Consider the following 19,722-nt stretch of genomic DNA (forward strand, 5'->3'; position numbering starts at 1 on the left):
CTCTCCTATTAGAAACAAAATTGGACACAACTACTGTATATAACATGCATTACAGTTGTCCGGTATTGTTCAATTTCCTTCTTTCTGCACACCATTTTCCCTTTTACCTGGAGCGACCCAGACCCAGCCTGCTTCACTTGCCTGGCTCCCAGCCGTGCCGCTGGCGAGTGCTGGGGGACAGTTCCCCACTGCCCCCCAAGGCTGGGAGCCAGGGGAGCAGAGCGGAGCTGGTTGGGACCAGAGGCCTGGGGCCCCACACAGCCCCCCCACGCAGTGGCTGCATAGGGCACCAAAATGGCTAGGGACAGCCCTGCCTCTATCTAGTGATAAAACTTGAGCTGGAGAGAATCAAAGTTAACTGAGGCTTGACTGTAATGCTATAATATATATTCAACCTTTCTGCCTCAATCTTCATCATCCTTTCACCACAAGAATTCCACCTTTATGATCTGTAGCTGAAGTATAGGGCTTTGATCCATATTTGGGGCTCAAACACTACAGTGATGAGTCATACATGCTAGGTAGATAAATGAGTGTATGCTTTACTGTACAATATGTTTATGCATAATGCAATCAACTACTATTTTGGAAGATAGGATCATTGCTCATCTTCAGAGACATCCTCTTAAGTCAGTGGTCACGTCTTCTAGTACAAAGTTATAATATATCAATGAGCAGTAAATCTTTTTGATGACAGACAATTTTAAACCTGGGAAATCCCTTTATTCCACTTGTGGTGATAAAGAATTTCCTTTTAAATGACTCAGGAAATGAGATTCTCCTAGGTGATCAATTTGGCAGATGTTGCATGTCTAGTGCCAAGTAATATTCTGTTTTGTGCTAGCAGTTCAAGGCAAAGAAATAACATCAAGCCTTTTCACTCCAAATATGTCTAAATTGAAGATACAGCATTTTCAGGGAACGAACAGAGGACTGCATTCACTGTTAGTATAAGCATCCCCTTTGCTTGCAACAGAGTTGCAACCACTTACTGCAACAGACTCATAGAATAAAAATAAAGCTCACACACAGTTTGTGATCATCTTTACAGTCAAACATTTTTCAGGAATAAATATTTAAACAAACAATCTTTCCTAGCTGAACATAATTTGTAACAAGTTATTTTTTTTACACTTTTTAATTGATGTTTTTCCCTTAGGTAAAAGGGAGAGCTGAGACAATCTGAGTGGAAGCAGATGGATTTATTTATTTATTTATTGAGAGGAAAGTGTGGGGTGGGAGGGCAGATGGACTTTTGAGGGGAGAGGAGACGGAGTTTCATAGCAGTGTGTGAAGGAAGATGAATGTTTTCTGGGGAAGAGAGGTGCGTACCGGAGAGAGGAAAGCAGCGGAATTTGATAGAAATCATGTATGTGTAGATATCTTTTATTTTAAACAGCTTGATGATGTAAACTTTTGAGGGTTACTTTAAAATAGTTGATCCCGGCTGGTGCTAAGCCTGCTAATCCAGCACTGATCACCTACTTAGAAAGCTGTGTATGGCTTATTTTGTCATCTTCCATTTTTTCTCCCCTCCCATCTTTGATTCATGTACTTCCATCTTACTGTTTTCTTCTGCTCCCCTTCCTTTAATAGGAATGCAGGTCCCCTATGCTGAGTCACCTGAGGCTACATAAAGATTTGCTGTATCAGTGTTGCAAACTACAACTATTCAAAAATCTGGAGGCAGGTCCCCCAAAATCATGAGACTAGCTTAAAAAACATGAGAATTTTAAAAATAGGTATTCTTTTTATTTACCTTCTGGGGTTGGAGCACTGTAGGTTCATATTTTCTAGCTCTTCTCTGCAACCATATGGGCTCAAAACTTAAATGTAAGTGTTCTGTTGAGGATGGGGTTTGGATTTAGCCTGTTCAAAACCATTTGTGGGTTTGTGCTAGTATCAGTGTTAGCTGTGGGTTACAGCTGGATAGTTTGATTTTTAAAAATAAAATTACCAGAAAAGGCCAGGACAATAGAGCAAGTAATTAAAATAAATAAATACATTCACTCCTCCCCTCCCCCCCATTGCCCATATTGAGAGCTGATGTGAAATAGTTCCACATACAGAGGTTTGTACATTTCCCCATAGCTGTCCTATAAGGGACAAGTTGACTTTAATGGAGGCATGCTGATTTACACCAGCTGAGGATCTGGCCCTAAGACTATTGATTTTCTTGATGGATTTTTTTAAAATAAAACAATTTTATTTTTTTGAAAACCTTCCTTACTTGGTTGCTTTAAAAAGGATGTTTCTGAAGCAGAAAAAATTGGGAGTGGTGTCTGCTCAGGCAAAAGTTCCATCCACAAACCCCAAACTGACCAGGAAATGTATAAACACTGTACATGTGTGTGACTGCCACATCATTTCCAAAGGGACTTGGAGAAGCAGGACTAGTCATTGGACTGCCACGTCCTCTTTTCTCCCCCCCGCTTCTCCATACGTTATGCGAGTCTAGTCCAAGAACAAATGTAAACACCCAAACAACAGTATGTGGCTTATACTCCATTAAAACCAGGCGAGAGAGACATGTTTTTTAAAATATATGAAATCTTCCCTGTTCAGATGGAACTGAGGAGGTATATCTATCAACAGGGCTCAGACTGATGGATGGCTGAGGGAACAATTCCCATAGTAAACTTTTAATAAAGCTGCTTAAATGTAGGGCCATGTTCAGACCTCACTTGCTTTGGTGTACCTTGGTGTCACAGCTCTGGTCAAGTGTCCCCTTTTTGGACATCCACCAGGCTGCTGTGTCTGGACCCACACACTGGGCCTGTGTGCTTTTTAAGCTCCCCTTCTTAACTGGATAGGCTCCAGCCACTGACTGTAGTCTCACTGGCACATTTCTTTGGACAATCTCCGATACCCACAGACAAGTGGAGGTGGGAGCCTGCAGCCCAGCTGCTTTAGACCGTTCTGGGGCACTCCATTAGCTTAAGCACACCCTTTACCAGTTCTGCACCTTGCGGGCTTGCTGGGTCTACAGCTTGACCTTTCAGGGGACATGGAATAGTTGACACACATAAACATAGACTTTGCAAAAGGATTTCTGAAACAATTGCTTTTTATTTTAGACAGCACAGAAGATATGCAGATCTAGGCAAATTAAGAAACACCTATACGTGAATCTCTGTCTGTTTCCCCACCACTCTTGGTAGTCTTTGGGATTTGAGTCAGTGTCCTTTCAGAGTTGTAGATCCCCTCCCCGGACTTCATTCTCCCAGGTAAGGCTTCTCTTTTAAAGCCTGGAGTCTCGTTCTGTGACCCATGCTGTCATTGTTCGCTAGCTCTGGCTCATCTGGCAGTCAAAAAGGTCCCTCTTCCCTCCAAAATCCTGTCTCTCTTTGTTCCTCTGATTCCTTCTGTGTTTTTTAAAGGGCTGTCTCAACACCTCACTCTTTGTTGCCCTTCTGGGGAGATTTCACTGCTCCTTTTGCCCCCTATCTGTTGCAAGTGGGGTGGGATTGGTTCTCCTAACCTTCAGCTGTCCCATTTTTCTAAGGTGCTTCCATTTGAATGGAGGGTATTCAGGTTAATGACTCCCCTGTCCCTGGTCTGGGAGAGATGTGACCCTAGCCCTGACAGCCAATGGCCAATTCCAGGCACATAAGCTTTTAATTATATACCCATTTCATAAAAACAACCAGAATTCATAACTTGTACATAGACAGGCTCCCCAAATTGTCAGACTTTGATTGACCTCACTTGGCTTCAATGGGCTAATCTGAATTTATACTGGTGCAATGGAGCACAGGGAGAGGATTAAAGGGATTGGGAGCCTTCCTGGAGTCTTAAGTCTATTCTTTATATAATCTATACTTTCTATTTTTTTTTTTGCATGTTTGTTGAAGCTAATCTTATTCCTTGGCAGAAGTTGCCAAACATTCAAAAATAAGTAAACATTTAACTCCAGGTTAAAAAAAAAAAAAATCTCCTCACATATATTACTTGAAGGGAAGTATGTTGCATATAATGAAACCAATACAATACTCATGTAAGCAGGCACAACTTCACTGAAGTCGGTGAAATTGAACCCACTTACACAAGGGCTGATTTTGGCTCATCACTGATCTTTTTCTTAATATTTTTGCTTTAAATATCTGTGTAGTAAAATATTCTGAGCTTTGCGCATATGTAGGTATACGGGGTGGAGGGTGGGGGAGTTTTATTCCTTAATGAGAGGCAGAGGATTATTTTCAAACAAAATGCTGGACAGACACATTTAATGTATACCACTTAAAAAGCTTCAGAGAAGTGACCTAGTTTTTCATTATTTTGTTGCCTCACCGTCTGAGGTGGCAACAGCTACTGACAGTCTCTCTATTGTTTCTGAGAGGTACTGTTCACCAATGGGAGTGAAGTATCATACCTCAGCTGCCCTAGGGTACAAGGCATGTTTCTCAACAGCCCATACTCAAATCTTGCTCACATCTTTAGTCAAGTCAAAAAAAGGAGTTTTTAAGGAATGTTTCCTTTGCTAAATCTGCTGTGTAGAATTTGCCATTTTGCTGAACTAACTGTAGATGAGAAACATGCTTCTGGGTAAGTAAAGCCATGTGGGAAGTTGTAACTTCTGTTTCCACTAACTAGCATAATAGACTGGTACTCTGTATGCTTTTTCCAGCTCTATAGGAAGAGAAATGTTTGCTATATTTTGGTAATTTATTTTGAAGAGCAGTCCATTAACATAAGTTGTACTCATTTGCTGTGGTTCAGGTACTGAAGTATCAGTTTAGAAAATCTTAGTCTCTGATTATTTAGTTGTCTGTGATGTATTTCTTTCAGATGCTTTTTATCTTTGGCTAATGTATGCCATAGAGAGATGAAAATGCCAGAATCAGAATTTGAACTTTACTCTTGTTCAGATGGTAATTGTGACATTTTCTAAAGGATGGCTATAAGTAAAAGTTCTTGTTAGTGAGCCAGCTGTAAGTATTTAGATCTCGGATATTAACACACATGTGTTTCTGTATGTGAAGTGTGCTAATGGGTAATTTTTAAAAAAAATCTATTGATTGTTTAATAATGAACACCACTAATAACTCTTTAGAATTCTGCTGCAAAATCATATTGAATGATGATAGTATGGTGCATAATTCTATTAATGGTAATAGCATTTAAAATAAAGAATACTTACACTCTCTGTATTTTAGGAAACGTTTTTAAGTTGTTCAGCTTGTGAAATGTTAGTGTGTTGCAGTTTTCACTGTTCTGCTTGGCAGAAATGTTAAAAAATGTGCAGGATGCCTTTCAAAAATTTCTGTAGGATGTCTTACTGAGTAGAAAACAGATGAATGCTTTCCTTCCAACCTGTAAATCTTTGTTTGTTTTACAGTTAGGAGTATTAATTTGTAGGAGACAGATTTACTTCATACAAGACAACCTTGTCTGCAGGAATGTTACTGGCAGTTTTTCCAGACATCTAAATAAATGTTGATAAAATGTTTCATTCATTGAGAATGTTATAAAACAGCCTCTGGTCTCCAGAAGCATTTTCTCATGTGTGTTTGTGGCAAATTTAGATTCTCATGATTTAATTTGTTTAAAACACCCCACAAGATTTCCTGACTTAAACTGTTCTTTCTTTCAGATCTGTCCTATTTGTGGATCATTTATTGCATCATCATTTTTGGTTTACCATGAACATGTTTTAACTTTCTAAAGGCAAAAAATTGTCTGGGTGATGTGTGTTTTTTTTATGTTGACAGGGTAGCTAAACTGTTTAGATTTTAACAAAATAAGTTTGATCTTTTGTGTCTGTGCTACAATACTAAAAGCACATGCCATTTCAAAATCATTTGTTCCCACCTTTTTATCACTGCAGTTTGTCTTGAACAGTGCTTATGTTTTCCTTGACATTCATAATGTGCAGACTTCTGCGCTAAACTGTCCAAGATTGTGTACAGTGACTGAATAATCATTTCAGATCTTTGCTTCTGTGTTACTGTGTATTCAAACACTGCCATGACAATATTTACATTATTGCAAGGAAATATATTTTATGGAAATTTTAATACAGCTGTCAAAAGTCTGAGAGAACAGAGGGAGCACTGGAAAGTCTGCTTCTACCTTTTCTCTGTTCTTTCATTTCTAGATAGGTTTAACAGAAATGCATTAGATTCTTTCAGAATTTAAAATATGCCATCCTTTAGTGTGGGTGCCACCTTCAGGATGTTCAGTTCAATATCACTGATCATAATTCTCTTGCACTGCACTTGTAGTAATAGTAAACAATATGCATGTATATGTATACATACATGTTGAAAATTACTGAGCTTGATTCAAGTCATAAGTAGTTTAAGGAATTTCACCCTTGTCTTCTGTTACAGTTTCAATTATGCTGAGAGAAGAGGTGTTCTGTCATGTGAGGAAGTCAACAAAACATAGACTAAAGATCATAGCATTTCATATCGTCAGGATCATAAGATTTCTCAGTGTATATATAGTACAAGAAAATTACTGAAACAGATGACTTATCTATTTTCCTAGATAATAAAGATTTTCAGGGCCAGATTTTTAAAGACTCATATGCACCCATTATGCAAACTGCGTAATTGTACTCATAAATATGTTGGTAAATAGACAGTTACCCAACTGCATGTGTAACCCCCACACCACCTGAGTGTGATGTTCTGTCTCCTCTAATGGCATGCATTTAGCTTCAGAGGTCCCAGGTTCAATCCCGCCCACTGATGACCAGGGTCTGTCTGTCTGTTATGCATGCACAAATTTCCCGTTCTTTTGGTGACAGGTGTTCACGTTTGTATGATCATCTGCAAATTTAGCCCTTGGTGGCAAAAAATGTGTTTTCACTTTTATTTGCTGTAAAACTAAAACTCTCCAAGTAAAGTTTAAGGTCATCAGATGCTGTAGTTTTAGTGAAAGTCAAAGCATTTGGAAAATGACATTCAAATACCCTAATATTTCAAAGTGTAATCTCTTCTGAATAAATTCAGGAAAGATTCATCTTGAGCTCTTTCTATCCAATGCTATAATGAAGAAACAACAAAACATAATCATTTTGGAGGTTAAAACGGCTTAAACCTTCTGCAGGGGAGAAAGGTTACTACTTAAATTTCAGATGAAAGGAGTGTTTGTGAGTTCATCTGAGTCTTGTATTCATACCTGGTTTAAAATGAGCCATGATGTACTGCAGTTTCTCTGGAACATTACATAAACGCCCTTGTTCTAAATCATGCAGTAGCTTGAAATATGCAAACAGAACTGAAAGGAACCTTGCAGCAACTTCTCCACAAGCAGGAAGCCTAATATTTACACAATAATCAATAAGGCCAGGGACACAGACAAGTAGTAACCTCTTCTAGAAAATTTGGTTTAACTGGTAAAAGAAGCTAGGATCTCTTTTAAACAACAACTTTCTTATATTAGCTAGAGATGGGTAAAACCAGGGGATGGTTTCTGCAAACTTTGTTGGCTGAGATTTTGAGTTGTGGAATCAAAACCAGGTGTTGTTCATAAGTATGTTACGTTCTGTGTGGACTCGTAAAGTTTGTGGGACAGGGAGGTTCTGTTTTTTGATCAGTGCTCTCATTAACATGATCATAAACATGTAAAGATTATAACAGACCCAAGTCTACTACTGACAGCTTCCCTTCTTTTGGGTAAAGTAGAATTGGAAGTTTGTTTCTACACCTTAACTCTTCTGCTTCTCACCAATGATTTGCCTTTACCTGATCTGTCTTGTTTGTGGCTTCTATCTTTAAGGCCAAATTCTGCTCAGCTGCTGAGGAATGTGGAAGGGAGGATGCAACAGTGTCCAAGTACAATTGCAGTCCCTTTGTTCATCTGAATGCAGGGGCTGGTGCTCTCCCTTTTAGCATTCCCCAGGGTTCAAGATGCCTACAAGAGATGCTGAGGGGTAGGGAGAACACTAGGCTGTGGTACTGACCACTGCTGAATAGTTATAACAGGGAGAGTCCTCTTCACAGTGCTCTCCCAGTCCAGTAAGGCTGCACATGATTCCCAGCACGGGCTAGTATCTATAAAGCACAGTTGAACCCTGAGCTTATAAAGTCTCTGTGATGGAAAAGACTCTACAGGCCTGATCCTAAGACTAACTTTGCAACTACCATGGTAGTTGTGAAGAGTTGCAGATGCTCAACACCATTCAGTATTGGGCTATATGTATTTTTAAAAGGGAAAAAAAATAAGATTATGTGCAATTGTAACACACCCTCCTCCTCCATCCTGCATCACCATCAGAGTTTGAACCTTGGGTTCAAAACAGTCTATTGCTAAAGACAGAAGGCTTGTCTACACTTACTGTACTGCAGCGGTGCAGCTCCACTTGTGCAGTGCTGCTGTAGCACTTAGTGAAGACACTACCTACGTTATGCTTCTCCTGTCGACGTAGATACTCCACTTCCCCAAGAGGTGGTAGCTGTGTCAATGGGAGAAGCCCTCCTTTTCCACACCCCTGAGTTACGCAGTTATACTGATGTAAGTTGGTAGCGTAGACCAAGCCTAACAACTTTAGCTGATAGCTGGAGAAGGCTGTTTTCTTAGGGGGAGGAAATGGGATATTAGATCCAATAAGTGGTTGGATTGGGAAGTTCAGCGTGGCCTGGTTCCCCCTCTCTCCCTTCCATCCCCGAGTTGGGGCCTCCTGTACTATATGGTGTCCCCCCCTGGGGTGTGGGGGGGGGAAAAGGGAACTGATGCAATGTGGTGAGTCCAACAGGTGGTTGTGGGGAGCCAAGGTCAGTCTGTCTGTCTGTTTCCCAAATCCTGGGAAAAGAGAGAGTTCTTGCCCCTTTGGTGCCCCTACTAGAAAGGACCAAGTGCTGCTACCAGGAGTTTACATGGAGAGGTGTGGAGGGCCCAATCTGGCCTGGTCCTGTTCAGCCTACCTCTCTTTATTACAGCTGCTCTGGCAGCTCGTTGGGTTAGCATGTGCGGTGGCCGTGGCATGAGCCTGACCTAGGAATGTTCAGTGATTTTGGCATAACATTTTCCCAAGGAAAACAAGAGAAGGGAAATGGCAGTTTTTTAACACTTTTTACAACTTCGCCAACTTTAGCTGTATACAATTTCATGAATCAAAGTAAAAGCACCCTTGTTGCCTGAACAGATTTTTCCCTGCCAAATATCAAAGGCCTGATGTGAACAATGGAGGTTTGAGGACTTCCCAAGGAAAAAGTCACCAGAATCTTTTCTAATGGAAATTGCCATATTAGGCAACCTAAATATGGGGTTGCTACCATAATTTTCTCTTCATTGTACGGCATATGCTCTTAAATTGATTTGTAACTATTCCTCTGTGTGTGTGTGTGTGTGTGTGTGTGTGTGTGTAAATGGAGGCACTAGTGCTGATCGGTTAAATGACTAAGAATTTTTTGAACACGGACAAAACTCGTTTTTGCCAAACCTCATTCTCAGAAATGATCTAAACCATTTAAACTGAAAACTTCAATAAATAAAATAAAATTCAGCCTTAGGATTAGACATGGAACATTTCAGCCCAAATGTTTGTTTTGCAAAGTTATAAGCAACTGAAGACCGGGTCTTCTAATGGAAAGTATTGCACAACCTTAACCATATAGGCATTGTTACATACACCATCTGTAATAAAGATACAAGCAAATGAGAAAAATTGAGATTATTGTGTGAAACCTAACTGAATTCCCTAATTTTTTGTGACTGAAATCTCAACTGTATCATGGTGTTTGTCAATAGTTATTACCATATAAGAAGTATGTCCTTGACACCCTGTTTCAAAGGTGATACTACGAGACCTTTCAAGCACACTCCATAAACACTCCCAAACATACACCCACCTTGCTCCAGATACTTTTTTTTAATATAACATGACTTTCCCTGATTGAGAAACATGGAGTCCTGCATTGCAGTGATAAATGTGGTTATGTGACACCCACAAATGATTTGGCATCTCACCAGAAGTTACTAGATACTCTGGTGATCTTGAAGGCAAGGCACAATCAGCCAGTGAGGATTTTTCTGATACAGTCCTTATATTTTATATTGTTTCCACTTGACATCCTTCTTGTAAAGTCATATGGGTGGAGTTTTGGAATAAATGAGTGTTCTTCCAAAGCTTTATTGTGCAAGTGAATTAAATATCTTAAATGTGTGTTTGTTTATGGACTTGTAAGTATTTAGATGGTTATTAAAAAGTGCTCTTTTTGAGGAAATAGACATTTCAGCCATCACCCTTGATAAACATATTTGGTTAAATACTCATCAATCTGGCATGTTATGTTCTTCTTTCTAGCTCAATAGGGATGTAAATGTGTAAGACTGGAGAGACAGAGCTTTTCATTGAACTTTTCTATTTTATAATTCTGTTTGGAGCGTAGAAACCACCCTGATATGTTCTTAAAAAGCCAAGATATATAGATAAGCACTCAACACAAAATATTAGTGCTAGAGTCCAACCCATCATAGTTGCATTGCTCCATCCCTCTTTGCTACAGCTTCATGTTCACAGCAACATTGCAGCAGGCAAGTAACTATATGTTGATCTATATTAAACTGTGATGTATTGTTCAGCTGTTCTCCTTTCCCTCCCCTTTACACAGAAACTTCCAGGACTGTGAAAAAGCTAGAATACATCAAATACGTAATAGAAACCTCAGATTGTATTTTAATTTAATATAATTGTGTTTTAATGATTGTTTGTTTCTGAGACATAAATAAAATTACAACAGCAATTCCAGGCTCTGGGCCATCAAATTATTCCCAGAGAGCTATCCAAAAATGAATAATGGGACTGATTCTGCAAAGTGTGCTGCAAAGTAAGTAGTCCTTACTCACAGGCATCAGTAAGGGTTGAAGGACTGGATTTATATTGGTCCAACCCTTGCTCTGTTTTATGAATAATACACCAAGCCACTTGATCCTCTGTTTTGGGAAGATATTGTACCCTTCACTAATTATTTAAAATGCTGACTATGTAAAACCCATATTGTAGCCTAATGTTTTGCATTTTTCTTTATGCTTGAGATGTCTTTGGAGTGTTTTGAAGTCGTTCAAAAAATAGCATAGTCATTACTGATGTCTGGGAGAAGTCCAGTGTTTCAACTACCTGTTATTTATTTATACTGCTTATTTCCATAAATTTGTCACGGATATCTGTAACAGCCTCTAAGGGCTGGGGGCCTGTAGCTGGCCAGCCCCATACAGTTAGTCCTACCTGCCTGCCACACCTGGGATGAGTTTAATGAGGATCAACTTGTATGGAAGAGCTAATTCCCCTATAAGAACAGCAGGAAGCTGCAGAAAGGTGAGGAGAGATTTAGGAAACTTTAGAGAGTGAAAAGCCCAAGAAGGGAAGATCCTGAGACCAGAGGAATTGCCTCAGCTAGGAAGGCAGGTAAGACCCTGAGACACCAGGGGAGTTTGGGGCTGTGGCCAGATTAAGGCTAAAGGGAAGAATTTTGTTTATTTTCCAACTTTGCTAATAAACCAGACCCTAAGGAGAGCTGAAGTTATTGGACTTGTAAAAGTCTTTCTGAGTTTGAGTAACAAAGAGTGGAAACTGAGGTGAGAGATCATTGGGACCCCTGCCCTGAGGCCGCAAGGGGGCTCCTGGAAGAAGGCTATGCATTGACCAGCTTCTAATTAGACTGCTTGTGGTAACAAGCACTACAGTGTGCCTAGTAATATTTTGCAGGCTTGAGCCATGTATCATACTCAACTTTATGGAGTTGTCCTAATACTAAAACTGAGATGTTATTGTCTGTAGATTACTCACTCTGAGTTAACATTAACATTTTAATAAGTTTCCTAGGAAAAGTTGTATAGAGAAAATAAATTTTTTTGCAGCTCATATTTCTGATTCAAATCACAGTAAATACTTTCTGAGTTTTTCATGAAATTCTACAGGCATGTATAACAGAAGTTAGAGGAAAGTAGGATCTATACTTTGAACATCACACAATTTTTTTGGTCATTCTCAAAATGTTTCTATTGCATTTTAGTAGAAAAATATGGAAGACCTAAGGTGGCTAAAAATTCCTCTTAATTTCTTGTGTACATTTAAACAAGATTTTGTCACTTAGTAAATACAGTGAGTGCTTCATATTTCAGACAAATAGAATTCACACCCTGATAAAATTGTTCAGTAAAATTTATTTCTACATAATTTACATCACTTAAACTCTAGCTTCTTTCTTAGTACCTTTCTAAAGCCCCAAACACCCCCACGTCCATCATTTTGCACATAAAATAGAGAAGTTAAAGAAACCAGTTCAGCCTTCTAAAGATAGGGATTTTAGTCTTTGATTCTCCTGCAGCTGCTTTATGCTGTATCACTGATGCAAAGTGGCTCTAAAGCTGGTGTAGCTAACCATGGAAGGGTCCCCCATGTAGGGTAATCCTCTGGTGGCACAAAGTCAGCATTTTGGCTCCTTCACCATTCTTCCTGTGACAAGTAGGGGTTGTGGCTCAGACTGTCTTGTATCCTGGCATTCCCTGCTGCCATGATTGGGTATTGTAATTTAGAGCAACCTTTAGGCTACTTTAACATATGCCAGCAGTCAGGCCCAGTGCACAGCCAGCACTGGAACAAAGTGGTTTAAGCCCCCATTTGCAGCCCCTCTCCTGACTTATTCTCTGTACTACTCAGCCTATTAGAATCAGTTTATTAATTAAAAGCAGCCATGACTGAAAAAGATCTGATGTACAAACAATATAAGACAAAGGTGGGTCTTATTTTGTCAACATTTCCCAATTTGGAGTTGCTGTATGTGGGACCTCAAAATGGGAAAGTAAGCGAACCTCTATTATTTAACCCTTTTCTAATACAGCTGCTTGTATAGGTACCACATCTGTACATGGCTGAATTATTCTCATTCTAAGTTGACTTTTCTTTCATGTAAAAGATTTGGATCAAATAGATTTTTTTTTTTTAATAATCTGTTGTCATCTGTTGTCAGCAGTTTACTTTCAGATATGTGACTTCAGTAGAACACTGGCAGAAAGCAGACAAAGGATCAGAGAAATGATTACTTTGACAGACGGTATCTGAACATTTCACTACACACACCCTTCATCATTACCGCACTGATCTGAAGGTTTCAGATTGCTTACCTCCATAATTTTTTGTCCTCATGTAGATCCAGCCCATATTTTGGTTTCTGAAAAGATTAGAATGATTCCTGATATGTACGTAGATAATGAAACTTGCCCAGGGGTGGAACTGTTCTTGATTGTCCCCTGGAAGTAGACTCCACTCGCTTACCAGCTGGTGTATGAGGAAACAATCCCACAGCCAGTGCCTGAAGTTATTCCAGTTGCCATGATGGGACACCATTGCAAGTCGAAAGGAAGTCTGCCACACTAGCTCTTAGACCCTTTGAAAAGTCTGCCATGTTATTTGACTATCAGGCTGAGGCTATAGCATGCTAATGTCTTTCATGCAGCAGCAGAGTCCTGTGGCTAAGCTATATCTGTGTTGATATGTAGAATGGACTTCCATCTTCAGTGGTCTCTTGCAAGCTGCCTCTTTTTGCAAGAGTCAGTATTGGGAGGATTTAGCATCATAGACTGCACATTAAAATTCTGATGCCTCCGTCTCATGACAAGGATTATAATGAGAAGAAACTAGCACAACATGAATCCCTTTTTATGACAATAACTGTAATGAGTAGGATATGGTAAAATATGATCCATTCTTGTTACAGCTCTTTTAAAAGAAATCTCGTGGTTCTCCGTGTGTGTGTGTGTGTGTGTGTGTGTGTGAAAAACATTTTCAAAAGAGAATATGATATTGGAAAAATACTAATTATCCATTGATGATGTCAATGAGTTTTTCATAAGACTTGTGGCTGCCTTTATATCAATGAAGTGCCCTTGCAAAGTAATCATTATGAACTGACGTCAGAATGGAAAAAGTTATGAAAGGGAATATTAACTGTAGTTTTAAAAAGGAAACTGGAAGCATAAAGGATGGGATTTGCAGAAGTTCCTAAAGGAGTTAGGCATCTGGATTGCACTGAAAAATCAATGGAATTTGGGTGCTTAATTCCCTCAACTTCATTAAAAACCTTACCTGAAGTGTTATACCATGGTTAGGAATTTTGTATTGATTTATGTATTGCCATTTGTATGTTTCTTTAACAAAGTCAACAAGAAGAAGCTAAAAGGCAAGCTATATACTTACTCTTGAGCAGGAATTTAAAATACCAATTGACTCTGCAGCTACATTCCTTTGGGGTGGAAATTGGGCCAATGTAAAGGCTTAATACCTTAACTGTGCTAGTAGTAAGGGTGATGAACCAATGAGTCATATTTTGAGCATAAAGAATGTAGGCACTCATTTAGTATACACGTAATTACTTTTTGGCATGGGAGGAGATATACTGTAGCTGTAATGGAACACTAGAGACCACCAATGCCTATGTGGCATACACTTCCAGATTTCAAGGTTCTATCCTGTATCTACACCTCTACCCGGATATAACGCTGTCCTCGGGAGCCAAAAAATCTTATCGCGTTATAGGTGAAACCGCGTTATATTGAACTTGCTTTGATCTGCCCCCCTGCAGTGCTGCTTTACCACGTTATATCTGAATATCGGGTCACGTTATATCGGGGTAGAGGTGTACTACTCCTTTGGCTGAGGACTAAGTAGGGGACCACTTTTCAATCTAACACTGTGCGTTTATCAACCAGAAGACTTCCCATTGAACTATGCAGGTGGAAGAGACCACACTCAAAAGTTAGCACAGGAACACCTGCATAACAATAGGCTAAAGGGTCATCCATAAGACTTTAAATTTCTTGTGAAAACTGTATTAAAATTTAAAAAAAAGTATTTTAAAGGTATTGTTTTGCTGTAAGGTAGAAAAACCAAACATTAAGTTTCAGAGTAGCAGCCGTGTTAGTCTGTATCCGCAAAAAGAACAGGAGTACTTGTGGCACCTTAGAGACTAACAAATTTATTAGAGCATAAGCTTTCGTGGACTACAGCCCACTTCTTCGGATGTACTCCTGTTCTTCTTTTTGCAAACATTAAGTTGTAATTCATGGTACTGTACCATATGTGTAAATGCCTGCCACATTTGAATGCAAAACTCAAGCTTCCTTCTTTACTTCACAACTCAGCCAGGACATTTAGATAGTTTTACACTTTATTCAAAACTTCGTTCAACCTAGATTTTCTTCTATATTGGCCTTAACAAAGTAAACATTTGAAAGCAGCTTGAAAATCCAACGTTACTTAACAATACAATTTTTTTGTGTGTGTGTTCACATGGTTTGCCGGGGCTAGAGATTTAATCAGATGCCATGGATTTGGGAATGACTTTACAATGGATAGCTTTTTGTTTTCTGTTTTTGTTTTAAATGGGAGAAAACCCAGTCAGCTTGCTGCTGCTACCATTAGCAGCCCTACTGTGGCTTCAGATACCACACAGTAAGGCTCCTGCCTAAATGTAGTCATGTCTTAGTTGAAAAATAGATTGTTTCTAAAAATAGTTATCCTATTCCCTGAAAAAGTCCACTGCCAACTCCAAAACTAGACAGGTGGTCACATAATAGAAGAAATAAGGCATGTCCCAAACTGGGTTTGATGGGCAAAAGTTATGATCTCTTAACAAGCTTCTTATTACAGTGTCATGTTCATAGCAAAATTACTCACAAATTGGTATTTAATGGAAAATAAACTTATTTTTTCTTTTTGGAGGCTGGCTATTAGTGTGTGTGTGTGGGTTTTTTGTTTGTTTGTTTGTTTTAAGTATATAAGGAGGAAAGCCTCAACAGAATGTCTAATAATAATAAAATAATTAAACTCAATATCTCCATGTATGTATTTATTTAAAATCTAACCAGACAGTTCTGGGTAGATGTACAAAATCTAAGAAAAAGATCTATACATTTTATGTTCGGACTAATGTCCATAACGAAGGCCTTGTCTACATTACACAGTTTTGTGTGCTTAAAAAAAAGGTCAGCTTTTGTTGACAAACCGGTGGAAGTGTACATACAAATGCTCCTCCTGCCGATGTAACTCCCCTGCTATGCTGACGTAATAAAACTACCTCAACAAGAGGCGTAGGACTTATGTTGGTGTAGTTAGAGTGATGCAGCGTCAGTGTAGACACTGCGGTCCGTACATTGGCTGTTGACTGCCATTCTTGTCAATTTCACAGCTCCACTGGATCCCACACTGGGCTTCTGCCCAGTCTCCATTCTAAGCTGGGCTGCCACCCATGCTGACTCCCTGGAGTGGCCCACTGGGGGCACGGGCCGGCAGCTGACTAGTCTAGGCGTGGATCTCATCACTGGATGAGAGAAGCCCCAGCCGGCTTCCCCTTCACTCCTAGCTAGGAGCGGGAAGCTGAAGAAGCCATGGGGGAGAGGCAGCTGGGTTCCTGGTGTGGAGCTGCATGGAGTTGAGAGCCTGGCTCTGTCTCTCCTCCCTCCCCCCGCCTCCCTCCCCACACCCTATCTTCAGTGGGTGGATGCACTCCTGGGGCGGGTGCACATCACCAACAGAAGGGGGGCAGTGTGGACATCAGCCACCACAACAAGTAATGCAATGGCTGTAAGTCAACATAACATAGGTCAACTTATCTTTGTAGTGTAGCATAGTCTAAAAGTGTTCCTAAATTCCTGCAAACCCCTACTCCAGGAAATGGCTAGATAGAACAAAGAAGTTTTTCAGTCTAACCTGAAAGTCAATGGATTTGGAGTCTGGTAGGCCAATTAGGAAAGCAAGATCCAGAAATGAAGACTCGTCAGTGAGAATGCCTTAAACTTCATGAGGCCTGGGTTACAGTACAGAGTTAGGTTGACGTAAGGCAGCTTACACTGACCTAGTTATGTCAGTGTACACACTGAAGCCTTGCTCCCATTGAATTATGTGCCCTACTAGACGGACATGAGAACTCCACCTCCATGAGAGGCGTAGGGCTTATGTTGGTGTAGTTAGGGTGACGCAGTGTCAGTGTAGACACTGCGGGTTTCTTACATCGGCTGTTGCCTGCCATTCTTGTCAATTTCACGGCTCCAGCTAGAACCTGGCTGCCCCCGACTCCCCGCTGGGCTGCTGCCTGGCCTCTCCGCTTGGAGCCAGGCTGCCCACCTGACTCCCTGCTCCAAGCCAGGCTGCATGCTCTCCCCCAAGCTCACTGAGCCCAGCTGCACTGAGGTTTCCTGCTGGGATCCAGGAGGTCTGCCCAGGTCCTGGTGGAAAGCTGCATTGAGCTGAGAGCCCAGGCTCTCAGCGCCCCATCCCCTCAAATGGCCCTACTTAAGTTGGTGGAAGCACTCCTCAGGAGAACACGCACCATCGACAGAAGGGAGGGCTGTGTGGACGTGAACCACTGCAGTAATTTCTGCAGTGGCTGGAAGTTGGCATCGCTTAAGTTTATAGTGTAGACATGCCTGAGTCAGAGTAGGCTTCAGCACTGACTCTTTCCATGGCCTCTCTGGCACTTCCTGGGCACAGGGTCTCTGTCTCTTACCCCTTCGTGGAATTGGGACTCTCAGTCCCGCTGATCTAGGCCCCTGGGATCAGTGCTGATCCCACATAGACAGCCCAGTTGCTTGAGCACACTCTTTTTTCCAGAGTTCCACCTTGTGGATGCTCTGGTTTACAGTTTGCTTCTTCAGGGACATGTTCCAAAACCAGTCACTTTTCTTTAGGTAGCGCAAGAAATATACAGAACTAGAAAAAACAACAACCACCATATGCATTTTCCTACTTCAGCTTCCTCTCTATTCTGGAGAGTTCTTTGGGTTTAGATAAGAGTCCTTTAGGGTGTCCAGGATCCCCCCTCCTGTCTATGGCTTCTCCTCTGGATCATAGTCTCTCTCTGATCCGTACAGTCAGTGCCCTTCTGACTCTTACTTAAGCTTCCTTTTAAAAGTGTCCTGCGAGAGCCCCTTTCTCTTATAACATCCAGGCCCCTTTGGCAGATGACAAAGGGGATCAGCTTCATCAAGTGATCCGGTTCCCCCACCGTGTGATCCTTTACTTAGTTACCAGCTCCCTTGAGTTCAAACTGGAAAAAGTGGTTTCCTCTAGGTGGCAACCAACTCTTTGTCCAAGGGGGCTTCCATTTGAATGGATGATGATTAAACTTTAACAACCTACTTTGTTAGACATGCAAGGAATTTCTCCTGTCACCACGTTTTGGGTTGTAGCTCAATATGGAGGCAAAAGATAGCTGAAAAGACAAACAAGACCCTCATTCAAAATGAAGTTTGCAGTCTGACAGTGACAGTGATACACATGGAGAGTCCCCAGTATCCAACAGAATTTATAAACTGTACATAGGTTCCCCATGCCAACAAATAATGGGAGAAAAGAGAATGAGACACTAGTAAAGATAGGAGGAGAAACCTGGTCATGAGACCATAAAACCATGAAAACTAGAAGTATTGAGCAAGCTAAAGACAGGAGAATGATCACCAGTGTTTGACAGTAGAGAGATCATGAGGGGCAAGAAGAGAGAATTACTCCTTTGATTGAGCTAGGAAATGAGCCTTTGTATCCTGGGTTAGGGTGGTTTTCATGGAGTAGACAGGGCAAACATCAGCTTGGTGGGGGACCAAGAAGTTAGAGAAAAGGTAGCCTAGCCAACAACTTTTTACTAGTATTACTATAATTTATGCAAGATGATCTATTTAAAACACTTGAGTCATTTGCAATACTTTATACTGAACATTTAATTTCCTTTAATATTTAAATATTTTCATTAACTCTAATTATTAGGACCAAGTCCACTTAAAAATGTTATATTGATTTCCATGAGACAAGAAGCTAGCCTTAAATGTATTTCAGCAGGAGTACAGTAATTGCTGATTCTTCAGTTAAGGGCCAGTTAGCATTCCCACTATAAATCAGTACTTCTGTATCAGTAGCCTAATGCACTGCTATGCAAGGAATCAATTAGACCTGTGAGAGTGTATCTCAGCTGAAAAAGTGTTGTGACTAGCTTGGTCATTTGCTCTATTCTCTTCTCACCCTGCTGAGGTTAGTAGAGTTAATCCTGATTTACACTAATGAATGTGAGAAGAGAATTAGGCCCATAGTATTTTCAAACAATAACATGAGGAAACTTACCAACAGTGTAATTTGTCACAAATGAAAAAAGATCTAGATTTTATGGGTCATGGAAAGCTGTGCATTAATTTTGAATCCCAAATTCTCCAGAATGTTTCAGAAATCCATATGAGATCCTGGAGTACTGGTTTTAGGATTTAGATCTCTGATTTACCTGAAAAATGTTTAAAATCTCATGAAGACACAGTTCATCTGATTCTACATGTGAGGAGATTCAAGAGCATACATTAATTCTTCCAGGGTCATTTGGAATTTTTGTTCAGTAAACTGGTTCAAGATCTATCTGTTTCAGACAGTAGCATATAGTTAATATAAAACTTTTATTAAGAACTCCTATTGTGGAACAATAAATCAACTTTTCAGAGCCACCCACACAAAAGTGGAGGGCATATAAACCTCCAAGATGAGCACTTCTTAGAGGATGAGAGATTACTGTTCAAGGTGGCTCTGAACTCCTTAAACACCTAGAGATAAACATTTAAAGTTCTTTAATATTACAGTGATTGGCATATTATGATTCCATGCATTTATAATTAATATTAATAGTGTGTGATCCGACATGGAAGTGAAATGGATGTCAGTAGAAGTTGTGTGTTGATCTAAGGTAGTACTGTATATAGCCTTCTGTTTAATACACCTCTGAAAAATACTTAGAGTAGATTGGA

At 40.2% G+C, this 19,722-nt stretch overlaps 1 protein-coding gene across 4 annotated transcripts in view; it reads left to right on the plus strand.

Annotated features, from left to right (window-relative positions):
- Positions 1–19,722, plus strand: part of ZNF385B (zinc finger protein 385B) — a 298,061-nt gene that overhangs the window by 126,797 nt on the left and 151,542 nt on the right. Inside the window, exon 1 of one of the 4 annotated variants that reach the window (XM_054044714.1) lies at positions 4,482–4,545. The exons of the other annotated variants lie outside the window; for them this stretch is intronic. Coding sequence (XP_053900689.1) covers positions 4,527–4,545 — 19 coding nt within the window. The 5' untranslated portion in view covers positions 4,482–4,526. Of the gene's footprint in view, positions 1–4,481; positions 4,546–19,722 lie in introns of those variants that run through there. 4 annotated transcript variants of the gene reach the window in all.

The sequence above is a fragment of the Malaclemys terrapin genome, chromosome 11 (assembly GCF_027887155.1).
Source record: "Malaclemys terrapin pileata isolate rMalTer1 chromosome 11, rMalTer1.hap1, whole genome shotgun sequence".
NCBI classification, from domain to species: domain Eukaryota; kingdom Metazoa; phylum Chordata; order Testudines; family Emydidae; genus Malaclemys; species Malaclemys terrapin.